Source organism: Copadichromis virginalis, linkage group LG12, assembly GCF_057382275.1.
Source record: "Copadichromis virginalis isolate Kocher_CV1m ecotype Utaka linkage group LG12, C_Virginalis_male_GT1.1, whole genome shotgun sequence".
NCBI classification, from domain to species: domain Eukaryota; kingdom Metazoa; phylum Chordata; class Actinopteri; order Cichliformes; family Cichlidae; genus Copadichromis; species Copadichromis virginalis.
Window position 1 is genome coordinate 21517852 of NC_140629.1, and position 19575 is coordinate 21537426.

A 19575-nucleotide genomic window follows, 5' to 3' on the forward strand; every position below is an offset into this window, starting at 1 on the left:
AATCCAGTTTCTTTTGTACAATTGTGCCATTTATATTTATAGTCAGGTGAGTAGCTGCGGTGTTCTTGAGATAGCAAATGTGGTCAGATGCAGAGTTAGTCTAGTTTTGTAATATATAATTTGCCCTTATAGCCTTCATTTTATTTCATTTCAACTTTTTGCTTTCAATTCATTTTAGTTTCAATACAATAAACATTACAATAAAAAAAGATATTTTTGAAAGCAGACATTCAAGTGTCAATAAATATGTCTATCAAAGCCATATAAAATAAATTTAGATAAAAGATTTTTTTTTTTTTACCAAACTGACGTACACTACAACTAAGGATATTTCCTCCATGTTTTAAATGTGTTAATAATTAGTTTTTTTAAGTTTAAACAATCATTTCAGTTCAAAGGTCTTTTCTTTTCTTTTTTATTGATTTTATTTAACCAAAGTGTTTTTCCACATCTAGTTTAAGTTTAGATTTGATTTTAGTTAACCGTAATAACCTTGGTTGGATGGTAATATTTTATTACAGACAAGTAATGTTGTGTTTTGGTAGTCTCCAAAACAACTGGATGAAGTGTAATTTGACTTTTATGCCACCCGGTGACCTTTGGGTTTAAACAAATGACTACCAATTGAAGTTCTCACAGGTCAGCTCATTGTTGCCCTACCGTTGTTTGTGTTGTCACTCAGTTCCTGTCAGTTCAAGTCTTTCAGCTCTCCAACACAGGCAAAACAATGCAGTCATTTGAATTCTATCGTCTTTAATTAAAGGTGCTGATAATTGTTTTCACTGAGGCATAAAGTGTGTTAATTGCATTTGGGCACCAGCCTAGCAGAATTTTACAAAAGCACAATTAACACCAGCAGCTCAGGCGGTAGCTCAGTAGCAGTGGTGCTCCCCTGAGTAACATTGTTATAATGAATACTAAAGAAGTGGTGATTAGTCTGTAAACGTTCCCACCTAATCAAAGATCAGTAACCAGACCTGGAATGTGCCAGTTAGAAGAATGGGGCCTTTTTTACTGTTGGTGGTGATGTAATGGAGTTTAGATGGAGTAGTTTGGATCTTGGATCTTGTTTCTGTATTGTTATGTTATACTCAGTAGAGCAGTAGATACCCAGGTAAACGCTGAATAAGATCTCTCTGTCCCTCCACCTACCACAACATGAATGATTAACTACTCGGCCCACAGAGCCCTTTGCCTGAGCCTGGTTCAGCATGATGTGGAGAAACATATATGTGCACATACAGCATCACCAGCATAGTACTACCACAGCATGCTGCACCAGTGAGCAACTAGCTAAGGGTGTTTTTTCCTATTTACATTATAGAGTCCTGACCTTTGGTAACTAACTTTCAAGAAGCCAGTCTTTCGCTGATTACTTCAATGCAAGCAGACACAGGAGGATACACTATTTTTGTCTCACTTCAGTAGGAGGGGGGGCCTTGTTTGACTTTGGATCCTCACTGAGTTTCTGCACCTGGCTGCAGCAATAATACAGCTTCAGAATGCAGGTTTGGCTTTTCTCTTATGCTGTAACCATTGCTGTGTGTTCTCTTCATCACAAGGAGTTTTAAAGTAACCCTGTGTGTTGTGAGTGGTGTTGAGGCCTGGCCTTTATTTCTCACAGTCACCTAAAAGCTAAGATAATCAATTCAGTGAGTTTGGAGGTAACAAGATATATTCTTCTTAGCAAAAAGGTGTAAAATATCAGTTTTCATTTCTTTTCATGAGCAAAGGGATTCATGTTAAGAGGGGTTGGTAGACAGATTTGGTAGCTTGATATTCAGCATGCAGGTCTAAAAGCGGTCTTACTCATCTCATCTAAGTCTTGCTAAATGATGGTTTGGGAGAAAAAGAGCCATTGTGAGATAAAACTGTGCTAAGCTAACAGGAAGTATTATTGTGATTTAGTGGAGCTATTCTTTACTGGATGTGAAAGTTTCAACTGCAACCCTCTTTAAAGGGGAGATAACTTTTCCCTGTAAGTTCATAAATTGTCCTAGCAGCTGCTCCCTTCCTCATCTCACCGATGAGGTCACTGTCTCAGGCACCACTGACACTCTAGACCAAGATGAGGAACCATCTCTTAATTAAAATACAATTGGTTGCGCTCTGAGGTAGCAAAGCAATTCACCTGATCTGACAGCGAGTTTAGGGATTCATTACATAATCCTTCTTTCCACTGTGCGTCAGATTGTGCCATCTATTGTTTAATTATAAGTATCTAGTTCTGTTTCTAAACTGTTCCCCCCCCCCCTCTCTCTCCATATATATGTGGAAAAACAGAGTTACAAATAACACAAGGATGAGGGGAATGCTTTCAATAATTAGGCGCTTCTTTCAGCTCAGACTCTAAGGATTTAGCCTTTCTTGCATAGTGTCATTAGGAACGCTCCCGCTTGCTGCAGACAGCTTTCTTAAAAAGAAATACCTGCAGAACACCAAAGGAAGCCTGAATGGAAACCAGCAGACCTTTAGATTTAGTCCAAAAATCTAAAACATTAGCCTTATTATCATGGCTGAATGCAATAATCCTTCTCTTGACAGGAGCTTATCTGTTCATGTTATTACTTGTAATACTGTATGGCAGATCTCTAAGTCACGCTGTCCCAGCACATTGTCTGCTTGTGCTGCCCTGAGAGAAGTTTGTTCCCATGAAAGAAGGGGGTGTCAAAGATACCCCACAGCAGCACCACTACCATCACAGTGCCAGATTGATTCTGACGTCCAAAAAAGAGTTCCTTCAATGATATTGTTCACCTGTCTCATTGGCTTAAAGTGGGTGGGTGGGAGGTGGGTGAGGGGGGCCGGGTGAGGGTTATTGGTGGGGACACGGGGTGAGGGGTATTGTTGCCGAGAGGGGTGAGAGCACTGGGGGTCGGGGGCTGACAGGTGGGAAAAAAAAACAACAACAAAAAAAAACTCCACTCTCATCTGACTAGCCTCCTCTATCCTTCTTTGAGGCCCCATATGAGCAAAGTAATGAAGTCCAAATTACAGCACAAGATTGCTAAGAACAAGCCTCTATTGTTTGGCCTCGGGGCACACTAAAGCACACTAAATGAGTGTCACAGCAAGCAGCGGGGCACAGACCGTTAGTGCACTATTTAGTCTGTCCCGTTGTCTCAAGACAGCCCCGTTTCAGAGGTTCTCAGATCAGACAAATACTGCTCCCCTCCTCCCGCACTCCTTTCGCCTTCGCCCTTCCTCTGTACAGCGAACCCCTCCCCAACTCCTCACCCCAAAGTAGGCCAAATCTCCTCTATTGTGTTTCGACTGCCTAGTGTGAAATTCACTGTGACGTTAAATGTTTTCTAATGAATAATTACTGAATGGTTATGCAGGGGGAATATGTGTAATGGATTGTAGACTGCATTTTAAAGACGTCTTTTTTGTCTCTGCTCCGTGGTATTTACAGGACAAAAACACTTGGCCTTTCTCAGAAGAAACGAGGGCCATAGGCGGAGGATAGAGGCAGGGGAGGAGAGTGGGTTGGTGGGGAAGAGAAGGAGGACTTTGTGTCAATTAGATCCAATGGATTATCTTTTTTAATGTTTTACAGAGAGAGCTGAGAATCAAAGGACTTCTGCTTCCAAAGGAGAGAGAGAGACAGAGAAAAAAAAACACAAAACCAACAAAAGCTGTGAAAACCTTTGGTCCGAGTGTTGGTGCTGCGAATGCAAAACAGATTGGTGGAATTTTTTTCCCACTACGCTTCTTAAATGTGCCGCTGTTTCGGGCTCCCCAAGTCCATTTGCACAGTGTGTTGTGTTTGGTTGGTGCGTCAGCTCAAGTGAACCATGGGCTGCCAGCCAAGGTCCCTGTGCGCCGTGTAGCGATCATTATCTTCTGTCTGTTCATCTGCACAATCACAGACCTTAGCTTCAAAGACACACAGGACCTCTGGACCTCTTGCTTCAATAGAACTAAAGGACACCATGTTTGTTCTTTTTATGGCACTTTTTTTTGTGTTGTCCTCCCGCTTGGAGCCATTAATCCAAACATTCAAACATCCAGCTGCAGTTGTCAAAACACATGACTGAAAATTCTGATATAATGTTGTATATGCACAACATGAAAATGTTACTTTTGCTCTAAACTTTGCTCATCTCATTAATATGGGGGAAAATAATAAATAAAGTAAAACTGTCCCTGTGAAGCACAGAATATGCGGCTGTGTTGCAAATTTGTTTTAGACATATACATTTTTGGAAGTAAACACTAGAAATGTCACTTTTCTTAGTGCATTCAGCTGCTATGTTGTTGCTACAACTTGTTGCACAGGGTCAGCTAGACATGGAGGGTGCCCTGACTGCCAGGGACCGTGTGGGAATCCAGGATTTTGTACTGCTGGATGAAACCACGGAAGCTGCCTTTCTGAGCAACCTCAAGAAACGCTTCAGCAAGGATCTCATCTATGTGAGTACAATTTAAACCTTACGTTCACACGTGGCATTTTCTTTGCAAAAAATTTGATGATTTTTAACTCATTCTTTTAGACTTACATTGGAACGTTGTTAGTCTCTGTCAATCCATATAAAGAGCTGGACATCTACAACAAGAAGCAGATGGATATCTACATGGGTGTCAACTTTTTTGAGCTGCCGCCCCACATGTGAGTTTGTATACACACGCTTTTTTTGGTGCACCTGTTTACACCAGTAAGTCTAAACTTCATCCTACTCCTTTTCCAGCATAAACATTGTGTAGACATGGAGATAATCACGAAAACTTGTTTTTAATTTTTCTTTTCTCTTGTTATTCTAGTTATATTTGCATATTCAAAATAAAATCAACAGCATCACTCAGTTCCTGCAAAATTGTCGGCAGCACGTCCATGATGGGAAACTCACGTTCCACCACATCTTAAATGTGCTGTATGGGATTGAGACCTGGTGACTGTGGAGGTCATTTATTGCAGTGTTTAATAAATCAGCGTGAGATGATTTGAACTATGTGACATGGTGTGTTATCCTGCTGAAAGCACCCATAAGGAAATGAGCCCACTCCTGTGTTCTTTCAACTGAAATAACTCCGAGTGCGGTTCAAAGTTTACTACTGAAATACTGTAACTGCTCTGCAACCCAACAGTTATGCCTTGGCGGATAATGCGTACCACACCATGCTGACAGAGTTCAACAATCACTTCATCCTCATCTCTGGTGAGAGCGGAGCAGGAAAAACAGAGGCCTCCAAGAAGATTTTGCAGTATTATGCCGTCAGCTGTCCAAGCACCACTCTGCTAAACACAGTCAGAGACAAAATGCTCATGTCCAACCCCGTCCTGGAGGTTTGATGGTTACTACATGCTGTAGAAGTGCATTGACATATAGTGAAGAGGGACAGATCATCAATTACTGTGAATGATTTGACTTTTTTTTTTTCCCCCACAGGCTTTTGGAAATGCCAAAACACTAAAAAATGACAACTCAAGCCGATTTGGGAAATATATGGACATCCAGTTTGACAGCCAGGTAAGGATCAGATGCTGTATTCACAGAATAGGAAAAAAACTTAGCTTACTGTTGTTTGGTTCCTAGAGTGTAGTTGGTTGTGGTGTGATTATTTTTGCTATACAAGACAAAAAAAGTTGTAGCATGAGTACAAACAACATTACATGAAGCCTGAAAAACATCAAGTTGGTTCCAGATTTATTTAATTTATGTAAAAAAACGACGACTGCTTAACAAAAGTCAACTTTACTGAAACAGAAGGAGTTTCTTAATCTGGCCACTGGACCATAGGCTGTGTTTTTTCTGCAAGTTGTAGAGCTGCTGTCTTTAGGATCATGATGCCCATAGGGGGATGCTGTTGGAGGCCATATCCTGAACTACCTGCTGGAGAAATCAAGGGTTGTGCATCAGAATCACGGGGAGAGAAACTTTCACATCTTTTATCAGCTGGTAGAGGGAGGATCAGATGACTTGCTGCATCAGCTGGGCTTGGAGAGAGGTTGCCAGCATTATAACTATCTAACACAGGTACGCATAAGTCAGTGGGCTTTGTTGTTAACATAGAATCTGATAAGAAAGTAGAACACTTTCAGAAACAGTGTTTTTTTTTCTATGTTCATTGTTTCTGACAGGGGCAGTGTCCCATTGTGCCCTCCATTAATGACAAAAACGACTGGAAAACAGTAAAAAACGCACTTCAAATCATCAGCTTTGATGAGACTGCCACCAATGTGAGTTGGATGCTGTTGCAGATGGCTTCATTCACAGCAGTCAGTCTTGCTTATAAATTATAATTTTGTGCAGCACTTGTTTGAGGTCATTGCAAGCGTTCTCCACCTGGGGAATGTGCGGTTTGACTCTGATAGTAAAGGTCACGCCCTCCTGAACAACAACACAGAGCTGCACTGGGTCTCAAATGTAAGAAAGTAGAAAATATAAATTCTTTAGCTATTCATTAAGCATATCAATAAGCTTTTTAATGTTTAGTTTTCTTCACAGCTGCTAGGAGTGGATGCACACAGACTTCAAGAGGGCCTAACATTCAGGAAGATTGAAGCCAAAAAAGATCAGGTTCACATTTGCTAAAACCTTCTTTAGTTTTAACAATAACAGACTTGTGTTTCTGTTTAAACTATAAACTCAGGTATGATGCTTTGTTACTCTAAAAGGTCCTCAGCCCTTTCACAACTGATCACGCCATCTATGCCAGAGATGCCTTAGCCAAAGCTATCTATGGGCAGACCTTCACCTGGCTGGTCAACAGGATCAACGAGTCAATGGAGAACGAAGTGACTATAAGGATGTATTTCAAATGACAAATCTCACCTGCCAGGATGTGTTTTTATACGTTTTTTCTCTTTCACTAGGACCCTTCACGAAAGACTGTTATAGGGCTTTTGGACATATATGGATTTGAGGTTTTCTACGTAAACAGGTAGGTGTAATCTTTCTGTGTTTTTTTCTTTTTAATTTCAGCTGCTTTTGCAAGCTGATAGCTGTTTTATTTACCTTATAATCTTTATGAAACCTGAAAACTTACCTTTCACCTCTTCCTTGATCCTTTCCCTCAGTTTTGAGCAGTTCTGTATAAACTATTGCAACGAGAAGCTGCAGCAGCTTTTCATTGAGCTGACACTAAAATCGGAGCAGGAAGAATATGAAGCAGAGGGCATTGAGGTAAACCCCCCTCTCCCCAGCAAACAAACAAGCAAACAGACGGACGTGCAGAAAACATATAAGCGGCTGCTTTTTTTCACGTGCTTATAACTGTGTATTTCTCATCTCTTTTTCCACCAGTGGGAGCCAGTTCAGTTCTTCAACAATAAGATCATCTGTGATCTAATCGAGGAAAAACACACAGGAATTATATCATTACTGGTGTGTATGTTCACACTGGGATGGCCATTTATAACTGTTTTAAAAATACTGCTCAAGATTATTCACAATGATTATTTTGCAGGATGAGGAGTGTCTAAGGCCAGGAGATGCCACAGATCTGACCTTACTGGAGAGACTGGAAGAAAAGATGGGGAATCACCCCCACTTTGTCACGTGAGTAATGACCTAAAATACACACACACACACACACACACACACACACACACACACACACACACACACACACAGTACACGAAATGAACAACATAAATAGAATTGACATTGACACTGTATGCAGCACCAGTGCTTATTTCTCTGACTCCAAGAGATCTTGAATGCTCCTGCTCTGATCCTGACTGACTCTAAGAGAAACGAACAGTCTTACGCACTGAATCAGCCCCATGCATCCCACTTATATCTATAAACAGGAGTGCTGGTTATTCCAAAGTCACAATAAAGGTTGTTTTTTGTTTTGATAATGTTGATTTGTGACTTCAAAAATAACAACATTTAGCGTAATTAAATACACTGTCTATCTACTGTACAATTCAAAGCCTTTCCTCGGCTCTAAAGTCTGACTCCTTTCATTGGTGTTCTGTTGACTGGTGGCCTGTGAGGGAGTCGACAGTGAGCCGATAGAGACGGAGGATTAGGATTCGACTATAAAGCCTCTCACTCTTCATCCCTCTGTCTCTCTCCACCTCTTTGACTCCAGGCACAAACTAGCTGACAAAATGACACGTAAGACTCTGGAGAGGGGAGATTTCCGTCTCTTGCATTATGCCGGGGAGGTCACCTACTGTGTTGTGGGTAAAGAAAACCACAGTCTCATCCCCTGTGACTCAACCATTTAAACCTTTTTGCTTTGAACTGACATCCCTAAGACACTGATATTTTTTTTTATGCTAATCTAGGTTTCCTGGACAAAAACAACGACCTACTATATAGAAACATAAAAGATGTAAGTCTACAGCTGATATTATGTCAGATAAAGACGTGTTTTAGACTTTACTGTAAATAGCAAAAGATGGGGATATTTTCTCAGTATTTGATTAATTATGGTTAAAGTAACTGCCTAAACCTGTGTGTTAATTAGGGCTGCCACAAACGATTATTTGGATAGTCGACTAGTCACCGATTATTTTTGCGATTAGTCGACTAATCAGATCATCATCCATTGGACGTAAAACGTACAGCTTATTGCACCAGCAGCATCTGCTCTAATATAACTATCATTAGCTTACAGCTTTAAGTGTTTAAGGTCTGTGCTAACTAAAAATAAAGACAAGATGATAGTTTATTAAATTTTAATGAAATTTGCAGATTGTTTCGGTGAAGTTTAATAAACTCCTTGCTATCTAAAATATAACAGGACACCAGAGTATATTCTCGAGCATCTCACACTTCTGATAATCAGCTGTCTGCTTGATGTTTATTTAGCTGTGTAAAAACTATACCTTTAATCTCAGCCAAACCGATTTACTCAGGAACAAATAAAATACTAAAAAAAAGCCAAACAATAACATTGTTAAGTTATCTAAGTGACTTATATATCATGTTTAACCTGAGTAGCGGGTTTGAAAACAATTTGCCAGGAGTCCGGTGTTCTCACGGCGCTAGTGACCTAGCCCCCGGCTCGCTATCGAGCTAGTGGGTAACAGACGTCTCCGAAAACGTCGGAGCGCTTTTGAAAATATGTGGTGTCCTGATAAACTGAGCAGATATTTGAGGTTTACACAGCTACATTCTCACCTGAAAATATGTTAAACGTTTATTTTGTGACCCAGAAAGAATAATAAGAGTAATATTAAAACTAACTAGCTGCCGCCATTGTTGGAAACTGAGCTGGGCTGCGCTATGAATTCTGGGACACAGCTTCTTCTTCTTCGGGGTTTAACGGCAGCTGGCATCCTTGTACATGCAGTGCTGCCATCTTCTGTTTCAGTCCGTTATTACACTCTTAAATCCTGCTACTTATTCCTGCGTCTTTTGGGATCTTACAAAGCTTCAAACGACGCGTCGACTATTAAATTAGTCGTCGACGATTTTGATAGTCGACGTAATCGTGACTAGTCGACTAATCGTGGCAGCCCTAGTGTTAATGTGTGCTTGTGTGTCGCTCCACCTTCTCAAAGCTTATGTGTCAGTCTAAAAATGACATAGTCAAAGAGTGCTTCTCATCCATGGATCCAGACAGCAGGAGAAGACCAGAAACAGTACGTTCGCCCATGTTTGACCCTCCATATCCTTCATCCATAACATCTAACTTAACTGCTGAGGGGAGTCAGGCGGAAAGGACATTGTGACCCTTGTGTTGTGTTTGCAGGTGGTGACTCAGTTTAAGAGCAGTCTGCAGAAGCTGACAGAGATCCTTGTGGCTAAAGAGGCCTGGTACATACGCTGCCTGAAATCTAACGAGTCCAAGCAGTCAGGTACCTTAACTAACAAAAGGTAGATGTTAATGACACAGAAATGTTTGAATAAGACCAAATCAATCGTGTATTTATCGTTACATCACAGGTCAGTTTGATGAAGCACTGATCAGGCATCAGGTGAAGTACCTGGGTCTGATGGAGCACCTCAGAGTCAGACGAGCTGGTTTTGCTTACAGACGTAAATACGACGTTTTTTTGAAGAGGTATAAAGGACCGTAGAGTTTCTCAATTTCAGGGAAATTTATGTTTTAAATGTAAGCTCTAGGTGAACTGAGGGGCTTCTTTCGAGCACAGTTTGTTTGGCTCATCTTACAGATATAAACCATTGTGCCCAGCCACCTGGCCACACTGGAGAGGAGTAGCCGCCGATGGAGTGGAAGTGCTGGTTCAACATCTGGGCTACCTGCCAGATGAGTACAAAATGGGACGGTGAGGAAGTCTTTCTCGTTACCTCAACAAATCCAGCTTATGCGAGGAATCACAAAAGTACAAGTTGCTGATTTGTTTATTGCAGGACCAAAATTTTCATCCGTCACCCCAGGACACTGTTCGCCACAGAGGATGCTTATGAGAAATGCAAACATGAACTGGGTGAGTGTCAACTGCCTTAGACCTTCAGTCATCCCGTCTCACAATCAAGCTGATTTATATTTTTTGCTCTGGATTTGCAGCAACACGCATCCAGGCAAAATACAAAGGCTACAGGGCAAAGGGAGAATACAGAAAACAGAAAGAAGCTGGTAAATGTCACAACATCCAGAATGATAGAAACAGTTTTTGTTAGCAATAAAAAATATTAGATAATGTCTATTTTTAATCTCCTCAGCCACTAAGATTGAATCTTGTTGGAGAGGAACACAGGCTAGGAAGGAGAAGGAGAAGAGAGCCTGGGCGGTAAAAGTCATCAAGAAGTAAGTAAAACACGTAAATATCAAAAATAAAAAAAGCCCCCATCAGTGTCTCTGTTACATTTGAACTCATCCTGTTCTTTGCCACACATTTCAGATTTATCAAAGGCTACATGACCAGAGGGCAGGCAAAAAACACAGATAACTCAGAGTACCTGGCCTTCGTGAGGCAAAATTACCTGAACAGACTTAGAGACAACCTGCCAAAGACCGTTTTGGATAAAACCCCCTGGCTAACTCCACCAGCTGTGCTCACAGAGGTGCTATAAGTCATATAACAATGAAACAGAGAAACAAAATCAAGCAACTGTTTCTAATACTAATGCATTCATAACTGTGGTCCTTTTTAATTTTTCACACTGTATTTGAATCAAGTAAACATTGAGTTACATAACAAAAAATGTCACAAGTATTTTATAGAATGAGATATGTGTGTCTTATATGTTCCTATAATTTTCTGTATTTATTTCCATGTGAGAATGCACTCAGTGGCCACTTTATTAGATACATCTTGCTTGCCCTGTTGCCTTTGAAACTGCCTTCATCATGGCACAGATTCAAAAATTTCTCTGAGATTTTGGTCCAGTCTGAGATGATCTTTCAGGAGATTGGTACATGTTGGTCATAAAGGGATGGGCATGATCAGCAACAACAATAAGATGATTAGCTCTGTCTGACGGACCCAAAGTTGCCCACACCATGACGCCACCACCAGCCCGAACTGTTGATACGAGGCAAAATGGATCCACGCTTTCATGTTGTTTATGCAAATTTCTTTATGTGAAAGTAGCGTCAGAAATTTAGGTTAATCAGAACATGCAGCTTTTTGTCAGTTTTTATTGTCTAATGTTTAACACCGATGAATACTGCCACCTCAGCTTTCTGTTCTTAGCTGACTGGGTGGCACCCACTGCGGACTTCTGCTGCTTTAACCCATCTGCTTTAAGATTTGATATGTTGTGCATATCTTGATTGTAACAAGTGGTTATTTGGGTTACTGTTGCCTTCCTATCCGCTCGAAGCAGTCTGGTCATTTTCCTCTGACCTCTAGTATCAATGAGACATTTTCACCCAGAGAACTGCCACCCACTGGATATTTTCTCTTTTTCTGGTCATTCTCTGTAAACCCTATGGATGTTATTAACAAAATCCCAGTAGATCATCAGTTTCTGAAATGCTCATACGCCAGGTTACACTGAAACACACTTAAATCATCTTCCTCCCTCACTGTCATGCTCAGTTTGAACTTCAGCAGATAGTCTTCACCGTGTCTGCATGACTAAATGCATTGAGTTGTATAAGGTGCACTTAATAAAGTGGCCAGTGAGTGTATGCTCTTTTTTATTTCCACATAGCAATATATAGTAATAACGACTAATCAACTTAAATGCAAAACTGACTGAATACAGCTTTTATCTTGACTTTGTGGTGAAGAACTGATTTCGTTCTTCATTAGACATCAGAGATGCTGCGTAAGCTTCACTACCGTCTTATGGTGCGGAAATATGTGCGAGGAATCACACCGCAGAAGAAAGCACAGGTAAGCCACATTAAAGGGCAGTCTTGTTCTCTTTGTAGTCATCACAGTTAAATTTTCCATTCCTTTTTGCCCCTTCAGTTCGAAATGAAGCTGATCACCAGCTCCGTCTTCAAGGGGAAAAAGGACAGTTATCCACAGAGTGTTGCCCAACCATTTGCGGACACCAGAATCAGTAAATATCAGACACCCTCACACAATGCCTGTTCATTTTAGAACCATCATTCATATGTCATTTAACATCTCACTTAATAGGCGAGGAAGACATAAACACAAGGGTCATCCAGATGATTCGCAACGAGCGTATAAAGGTAATAAAATGTCTGTATACTTCTATGGGCAGTTCACACCAAAGATGCACTGATATATGCTGTGTTTCTGCAGTACTGCGTTCCAGTAATTAAGTATGACAGGAATGGCTTCAAACCGAGGCAGCGACAGCTCATCCTCACCCAGACAGCTGTCTATGTGGTAGAGGAAGCCAAGATCAAGCAGAGAGTGCTGTACACCTCTCTCAAAGGTCAGACCAGTGTGCTAATATATATTTTATTAGCCATCAGATATCTTCATTCTCAAATGTGGGGCTACATGCTTCTATTATTTGACTCACTGCAGAGATTTCTGTCAGTAACTTGACTGACAGCACCATTGTATTCCACATAACACGTGAAGAACCTAAACAAAAGGTATGCAAATGTATGGATCAAGCTTGCCTTTTTTTTGTTTTGTTTTTGCTAATGGTGAGACCAATGAAGTTTATTTGTAGCTTAAATGACATGATTAGATATGGTGGAACAAGTTAAAACATAGAATGGCTTTTGCTCTGCTGATAATGCAGAGTAACTAAAATGAAGGAGGAACATGCATGTAGTGAAAATTTTTAAAGATTTTCAGGTGGATGATTCTAACACAACTTGTCTGGCTGTTTCAGGGGGATCTGGTAGTACAGTGCGACCATTTATTTGAGCTTTTGACCAAACTCTGTGTCATTGCTAACAAACAAAATGCCATCAAGGTGGTTCAGGGCAGGTGAGCCTGAGTTTTGAAATTTAGAGATCTAATGTGAAATGCACATTGAGCTAAACTGCTTGTGTATGCATTGTGTTTGCATTAATTCACAGCATCAACTTTGAAATCCAGGCTGGAAAAGGAGGAGCAGTGGACTTTAGCACTGGGCCTGAGCCTATGGTATACAAGGCCAAGAATGGTCACCTGATGGTGGTGAGTTGGGCCTTATCTCTTTTATCTCATGTTTCTCTGCAGATTGGCTACCTTTTTTTTTTCAGATTATATTTGAACATTTATTATTTGTTTTAAAATTCTTAAATGCTCAGTCCTAGCTTGCCAAAATCCTGCACTTTTGTGTCACAGCCAGATCAGTTTGCTCATGTGTCAAAAAACTCTTAATGGTTACTAAATCCATATTTACAAAAGGTGCTTGTACCATGTATTTTCTAAGGTTTGGAACAGACTCGCCTTAAGTGTTAGATTGTCCCATTTTAGTCCATGTTTATCCCCTAACATGACTTTTAATCAAGCTTAGGTTTAGACTCATTTATATTGTCGCTGTTTTATACTGTCCTTTTTCTTATTTCATCCACTTTTGTGTTTCCTACAAGTTATACAGCACCTTAGTTAGTATTTGCTGCTTTCGATTGTATCTCTATACATAAACTTGACATGGAAACTCAACGACCAGATGTGCCATTTTAAGTCTTCAATTAAGGGCTACAATGAAGTTACAAATGCTGACACAGCATCATTGTTTGCTACTGCAGGTTGCCACTCGGGCAAGGACACGGTAACGTGTGAGGCTGAGGAGGAGACACATAAGACGCCTCTGCATATTTCATCAAGAGACCACTAAGGAGATGATCACCATGTCTGCAGAAAACACATCTGCCCAGAAAGAGATGAACCTGAGGAATCTTGGATGAGGTTGTTTGCTGGACAGAATTTCACACTAGTCATAATTAAAATTTCTTCACTTCATTATTAAGAAAAGAAAGAAGATGTTATCATTTCACAATTGTTTGTGTCTGAAGAACACTTAAAATGACAAAACTCTTAAGGTACCAAAAACTGATGCAATTCTAATTTTGAACAATGAAGCCATATGTATAATAAATTTGTACGTTCACTGATGTTGTAAATTAAAAGCAGCACAAAAGAATGTCTGTAGAAATTTATTTGTGATAAAGTGTGTATAAATATAAAACATACATTTATGTTTACTTCTGTACAGCAGACCTACAAGTACTGTGATTGTTAAACATATAACAACTTAAACTAGTGTGCAAACGGTACATTCTGTGATGAATGCGATGATGGAAGACAGGTCTAATTTCTATCCCTGTTATAAGCTTGTAGACAGGGTTCCCTTCCTGCTAGAGTGATATCGAGTTACAGTCATTCACATCAACCTCAGCATCCATCATTCAATCAGCCCAGTGCATTTAACACCTCAGGTCACAGCTCAAGTTCCCTCCACTGAAAATAATGGTTTGTTTAGTGAAGGGAACTGCGTCAATGTTAGAACTAAATGCGGCAGAAGTATTACAGGAAATTTTGCTTCATCCACCTGTAATTTTTATTGTCTAATGATAAAAAGAAAATATTCAGGTTTTGGAATTATAGACAGGCTACATTATAGCCATGGTTAATATCATCTAAGAGTAAAACAGTGCCACCGTGTGACTTCATTAAGTACAACACCCAGTTCATCCACTTGAGACTTTAAAATGTACCTTTTGGAACCACGGCAAAGAAAAACTAAACTATCTACATTACTAGCTGCTTCCATGATATAACTAGTCTTCTGCATGTAATTTAATTAGGACCTCTTCCTTCCTGCACTCAGTGATGAATAAAAACATCCATGTTTATGAGCGTCTACACAGTAGCAGAAAGCAGTGATACAAGTTATCATGACCAACAAAAAGAGACAGAAAAAAAAAAAAAAAAAAAACACAAGATGACAAAGAGGAAAACTGGAGAAGAGGACTGCACACAATCACTTCACCACTACACACCGCTGTATGACACTCGTGTCATAATAATCCTCTGGGGAATGCTGGTAAAATATGAGGGAAGTAAATGAAGGAGGCGCTGGGTGTTGTAAGGCACAAGCATAGTGCAAATACTGTCTGGGATCCCAGATTGACTGGTTCAAGTTGAGAATCACTGGTGGTGGTGTGTACGGTCATCAGGTCGTTTGATATGAATCCTACGGACGCGCTCAATTCGTTCTCGCTCCTCATCCTCATCCAGGTGGTTAGATCGCCATGCAGGACCCCCTGTGGCCTCTAACAGAGCATTGTCTGGACCTCTGCCATCATGAGACTCATACAAAAGGATGTTGAGGGTCTCCTCGTAGATTCGAGCCTCTGGGAATTCAACCTAGGAAAAAAGTAAAGTGTTACTCAAGAGACAGGTTTATTTAGCCAAAATAACATAGCTCTATGCTTATGAAACTGCAAAGTACTCTGCAAAGAATATTTACCTTTGTCTGCTTCTTTTCAGTGGCATAAACAATAGAAGTGCAACACACTTCAGCAATTTTACGCCCCTGCCCATAAAAAGACCAGCAACAGATCTCATCCCCAATCACGTCTTTGATGAAGAGCACTCGCCCATTGAACCGCAACGACAGTTTGTCAAAAAGCTCAATATTCTTTAGCATGTTGTCATCAGAATTGCTGTGGAGGAAAGAAAGTTAAAAGAGAGGTCACTTATTATGATAACTGACTTGAGTGTATGTAACGACTTGATTTTTTTTATTTATTTTTTTATATCTAGACAAACTTGACCCCATGATCGGGCTCACCTGGTATATGAATACTTGTTGTTGCTTCTGTTATACAGCAGTTTGACTGTTGGCTGTGAAGACAACCAAGTTTAAAAAAAAAAGAAAAATCTAAATGAAAAATGTCTTGATTCTAAATGAGTTGCTGCACATTATATTACAGACATAGCATACCTTATTTGAGGTAGCAATCAGCCTCTGCTCCTCTTTGGATGACGTCATCAGAGGCACTTTACAAAGGGGTTCATATGTTTCCTTGTTCTGGAAAAAAGACATTTTTCCACTGAGAACATTACACAAACACACAAAACTGCTGCATACTGTTAATTTCACAGGATCCCATTCTGTTGGTACAGACTTACATGTGGAAAAAAAAAAAAAAAAGAGAAACATAAAAAGGATGAAAACTTTTATTAAATGTATTAATTTTTTTCGCATGGAGCTGGACTCTAAAGGTGGTGTTAGAGAGGTAGATGTTGTTCAAGATAAGAACAATGCTGGACAATGCCTCCCACCCACTGCATGACGTGCTGGCCAGTCACAGGAACACGTTCAGTGAGAGACTGAAATTACCCAAATGCACCACTGAATGAAACAGGAAATCATTCCTGCCTGTGACTCTTTCTATACAATTCCTCCATGAAAAGTACAGTACAAACTGCAATAGTTCCACACTCTTATTATAACATCCTCTACAGAGAAAATTACACTTAATATTATAAGAAGGGAACCTCACTGCCAACTATAAATTTTTAATCTTGTGTGATATACGGTAATATTTATAATTAGAACTATGTGTATTTATTAGAGCTATTTTGTTATATTTTATAACTTTGTAATATATAGTATTATTTAATTTAGTTTAATTAGTTACTGTTATTACTGTCTTGGAGCCACTGTGACCACATAATTTCCTCTGGGGATTAATAAAGTATTCTGATTATGATAAGTTACCAAAGATAACCAATAAATTATTTGAAAAAATTAATTGCTGCAAAAGGTCTATATTTTTAAATCAACCACAAGTGTTACTAATCCTACGAAATGAGCCTCTGCACCTTTAATAATATCATTAGTGATGCCTGTGGACACCTGTTAAAAAGCTATTGTCAAAAAGCATTTTAATAAATATTTCTGCTGCTGTTTCCAGATAAAAACGAAAACAGATTTTGACTTGTAATTTTTGTTTGGTTAATTGGGTTTTTGTTTATAACACTTAATTTCATTCTTTAAAATACACAGACTAATGCTAGTCACATTTATGACTGCATTAAAAAGCAAAAAAAGACAACAGAACATTCATGGGAAAAGGGAGCTAATGAAGATTATGGTGGGAACATAGCATGTTTAACAAAAAGAGAATGTAGATTCCAAAATGTAAATTTTGTAATTTTAAATGTATCAGTAACTTTGCTGAAACTTAGTTACTTAACATTTACTCCAAAGGTAAGCAACTTTGTAATGATTGTACCTGCAAGGCAGCTGTGCATTCATCGGCAAGGCCTTGGACAAGATAATACTTGGCCTCAGCGAGGAGCTCCTCGGTTTCCCGTCGACTGTCTGGGAGTGGGACTGCGCCATCTCTAAGGTAGTTAAGGATTGTTCCAAAATGTTTCCCACACCGATCAATCAGGATCCAACCTATGGGTATCAAATGCCAAAACATCAGTAACAGTTTAACTGCAATGATGGAATAATTGCTGCATATGATCAAGGTTTTACTAACAGCTCACCTTCACTATCTGTGAGGACCTCCATTCTCCCACTGAACATTGCTTTGAGCATTGTGTCCTGTTTAGTTAGTGTCTGCATTGTAGTGTAGTACAGTGCGCCACCCACATTCAACTTCACATATTTTGAGCTGGGGCTGGAGCTTTTGAAGGACGTAGTCCGGGTTGTAGCTGCCGGCACTGGCGAGCTCACCACGCTCTCTCCTGACATCTCTTCCTAGAACAATACAAAATACAACAAAGTCACACATGGATATCAGTGGATTAGACAATGAACTGTTACATTTTAATTATTGAATGTTCATTGTTTCTTTATTTTTTTCTAAAGGTGGTGACAGTAACACCGAACAGCACCTTTAAATGGCTAAGACAAATGAGTAATATCAGACTACATATACAATTGGAAAGATCAGTTTAATGGTAGTATTGTCCTAACATGTTTTGACAGTATGAAACTATAGATTGCTTCTGATTTAAGAATCAGGATGACAAAGAAAAGCAAAATTATATTTAGAGTGCCCCATTTATTGTTCTGGCAATGCACTCTGATATCTGAGAGCTAACAACTCTCAAAACCTGGAGAAAAGTAGTAGCCTTCTTAAGGGAGTAATGTAGGAAAATGCATAAACATAAACACATCAAAAATCTGTATCAGTGAAGTGCTTACTTCCTTTTGCTCATCTGCTAAGCTCCGTGTTCATAATCTAGATGTTATATTTGATTATTCTCTGGACTTTCATTTGCATGTCTAATCTATTTTATGGTCTTGTTTCTTTCATTTAAAGTAACATTTCGAAATCATCTCTACAGCTAAACAGGAGAAATTTTTTCATCCATTTGATTCATCATGCCTATACTGTAATGCCCTGCTTACCATCTTATATAAATCAACTCTGTCACACCTCCAAACAATAGAAGATACTGCAGCCAGACCTCTTAACACATCCAAGTAAGCAAGCTCACATTACTCTCACATTACCACTTTTATAGTTTCTCCATTGGCACCCAGTTGACTTCGAAACTCGTTTTAAAAGTCTCAGTTGCATACAGAGCACTAAATGGAGAAGTTCGAGACTATTTATCTCAGCTTCTTACTAAAGATCCTGTAGGCTTAAAATGTATTAGTTGTCCCTCGTACAAGACTGGAGACAATAGGGTGGTTGCGGGAACTGAGCCTTGTAGCAACCACTCCAGCTAGCATTATCTGACTTTCTTTTAGAAAGCGATTTTCTGGGGCTTACTTTTGAGAATTTTAATTATTACTACAGTTTTTACTACGTGTTTTTGTTCATTGTGGCTTTGTCTCGTTATTTACTTTTTAATTTTCTACGTAGTTTAAAGGGAATGAGGGTGTGTGACATCATTTGACAGAAGCCCATGCACTGTCTTTTAATTTCTCAGCTATGAACACGCACTTTTGTTATATATCTAATATGCATTTAACTACATTAATATAAAGCGTCATTACATTTATACGGACTTTCGTAGTTGTTTCCAGTGAAACACTGGGCCGTATCCTTTAATCCAGCGAGTACAAATTTCATTTTAGCCAGCCCGGCTAATGAGCTAGTTAGCATTAAATAAAGTTATGGACATTGTTTTAAACCAACCAAAACATGATATACTACAACACGAACCATAAAATAGCATTCTTTATATTATATCGACAGCATGTCTATTAAATTAAAAAACAGAAAAACGACCATATTTACCATAGAACCCACAGCAAACTTCGTAATTGTAGCTTGCTAACGTCAGTCAGCTAACACCCACTTCCTTCCGGTGCGCTGCTGCGCAGTTATTAAAATGACGTCAACCGTCCGGAGTTGTGT

General features: G+C 39.5%; 2 protein-coding genes across 2 annotated transcripts; one reads left to right on the top strand and one right to left on the bottom strand.

The window, feature by feature from the left end:
• Nucleotides 1-3562: 3562 nt before the first annotated feature.
• myo1ha (myosin IHa) lies at nucleotides 3563-14802 on the top strand. The gene is made up of 31 exons (XM_085475346.1): nucleotides 3563-4416; nucleotides 4497-4612; nucleotides 5089-5287; nucleotides 5391-5471; nucleotides 5799-5978; nucleotides 6083-6181; nucleotides 6255-6368; nucleotides 6450-6521; nucleotides 6620-6739; nucleotides 6818-6885; nucleotides 7022-7127; nucleotides 7248-7328; nucleotides 7411-7502; nucleotides 8044-8138; nucleotides 8243-8289; nucleotides 9464-9544; nucleotides 9655-9760; nucleotides 9849-9966; nucleotides 10079-10192; nucleotides 10278-10354; nucleotides 10435-10503; nucleotides 10590-10674; nucleotides 10769-10931; nucleotides 12128-12211; nucleotides 12290-12383; nucleotides 12464-12519; nucleotides 12593-12728; nucleotides 12824-12894; nucleotides 13140-13237; nucleotides 13330-13429; nucleotides 13987-14802. The coding sequence occupies exons 1-31, from the start codon at nucleotides 4225-4227 to the stop codon at nucleotides 14011-14013; spliced, it is 3141 nt and encodes a 1046-aa protein (XP_085331472.1). The 5' UTR covers nucleotides 3563-4224; the 3' UTR covers nucleotides 14014-14802.
• kctd10 (potassium channel tetramerization domain containing 10) lies at nucleotides 14379-19537 on the bottom strand. Its single transcript, XM_085475347.1, has 7 exons — nucleotides 19456-19537; nucleotides 17747-17960; nucleotides 17485-17654; nucleotides 16188-16274; nucleotides 16035-16087; nucleotides 15711-15906; nucleotides 14379-15607 (listed from the first exon to the last, which is right to left on the bottom strand). The coding sequence occupies exons 1-7, from the start codon at nucleotides 19456-19458 to the stop codon at nucleotides 15389-15391; spliced, it is 942 nt and encodes a 313-aa protein (XP_085331473.1). The 5' UTR covers nucleotides 19459-19537; the 3' UTR covers nucleotides 14379-15388.
• Nucleotides 19538-19575: the final 38 nt, after the last annotated feature.

Coding starts and splice junctions, on each gene's coding strand:
- myo1ha (XM_085475346.1), top strand. CDS start 4,225: ATGTCACTTTTCTTAGTGCATTCAGCTGCTATGTTGTTGCTACAACTT. Junction 4,417..4,496: donor TCAGCAAGGATCTCATCTAT/GTGAGTACAATT, acceptor TCATTCTTTTAG/ACTTACATTGGAACGTTGTT. Junction 6,740..6,817: donor ACGAGTCAATGGAGAACGAA/GTGACTATAAGG, acceptor CTCTTTCACTAG/GACCCTTCACGAAAGACTGT.
- kctd10 (XM_085475347.1), bottom strand. Junction 16,088..16,187: donor TGATTGCTACCTCAAATAAG/GTATGCTATGTC, acceptor TTGTCTTCACAG/CCAACAGTCAAACTGCTGTA. Junction 15,608..15,710: donor CTGAAAAGAAGCAGACAAAG/GTAAATATTCTT, acceptor CTTTTTTCCTAG/GTTGAATTCCCAGAGGCTCG.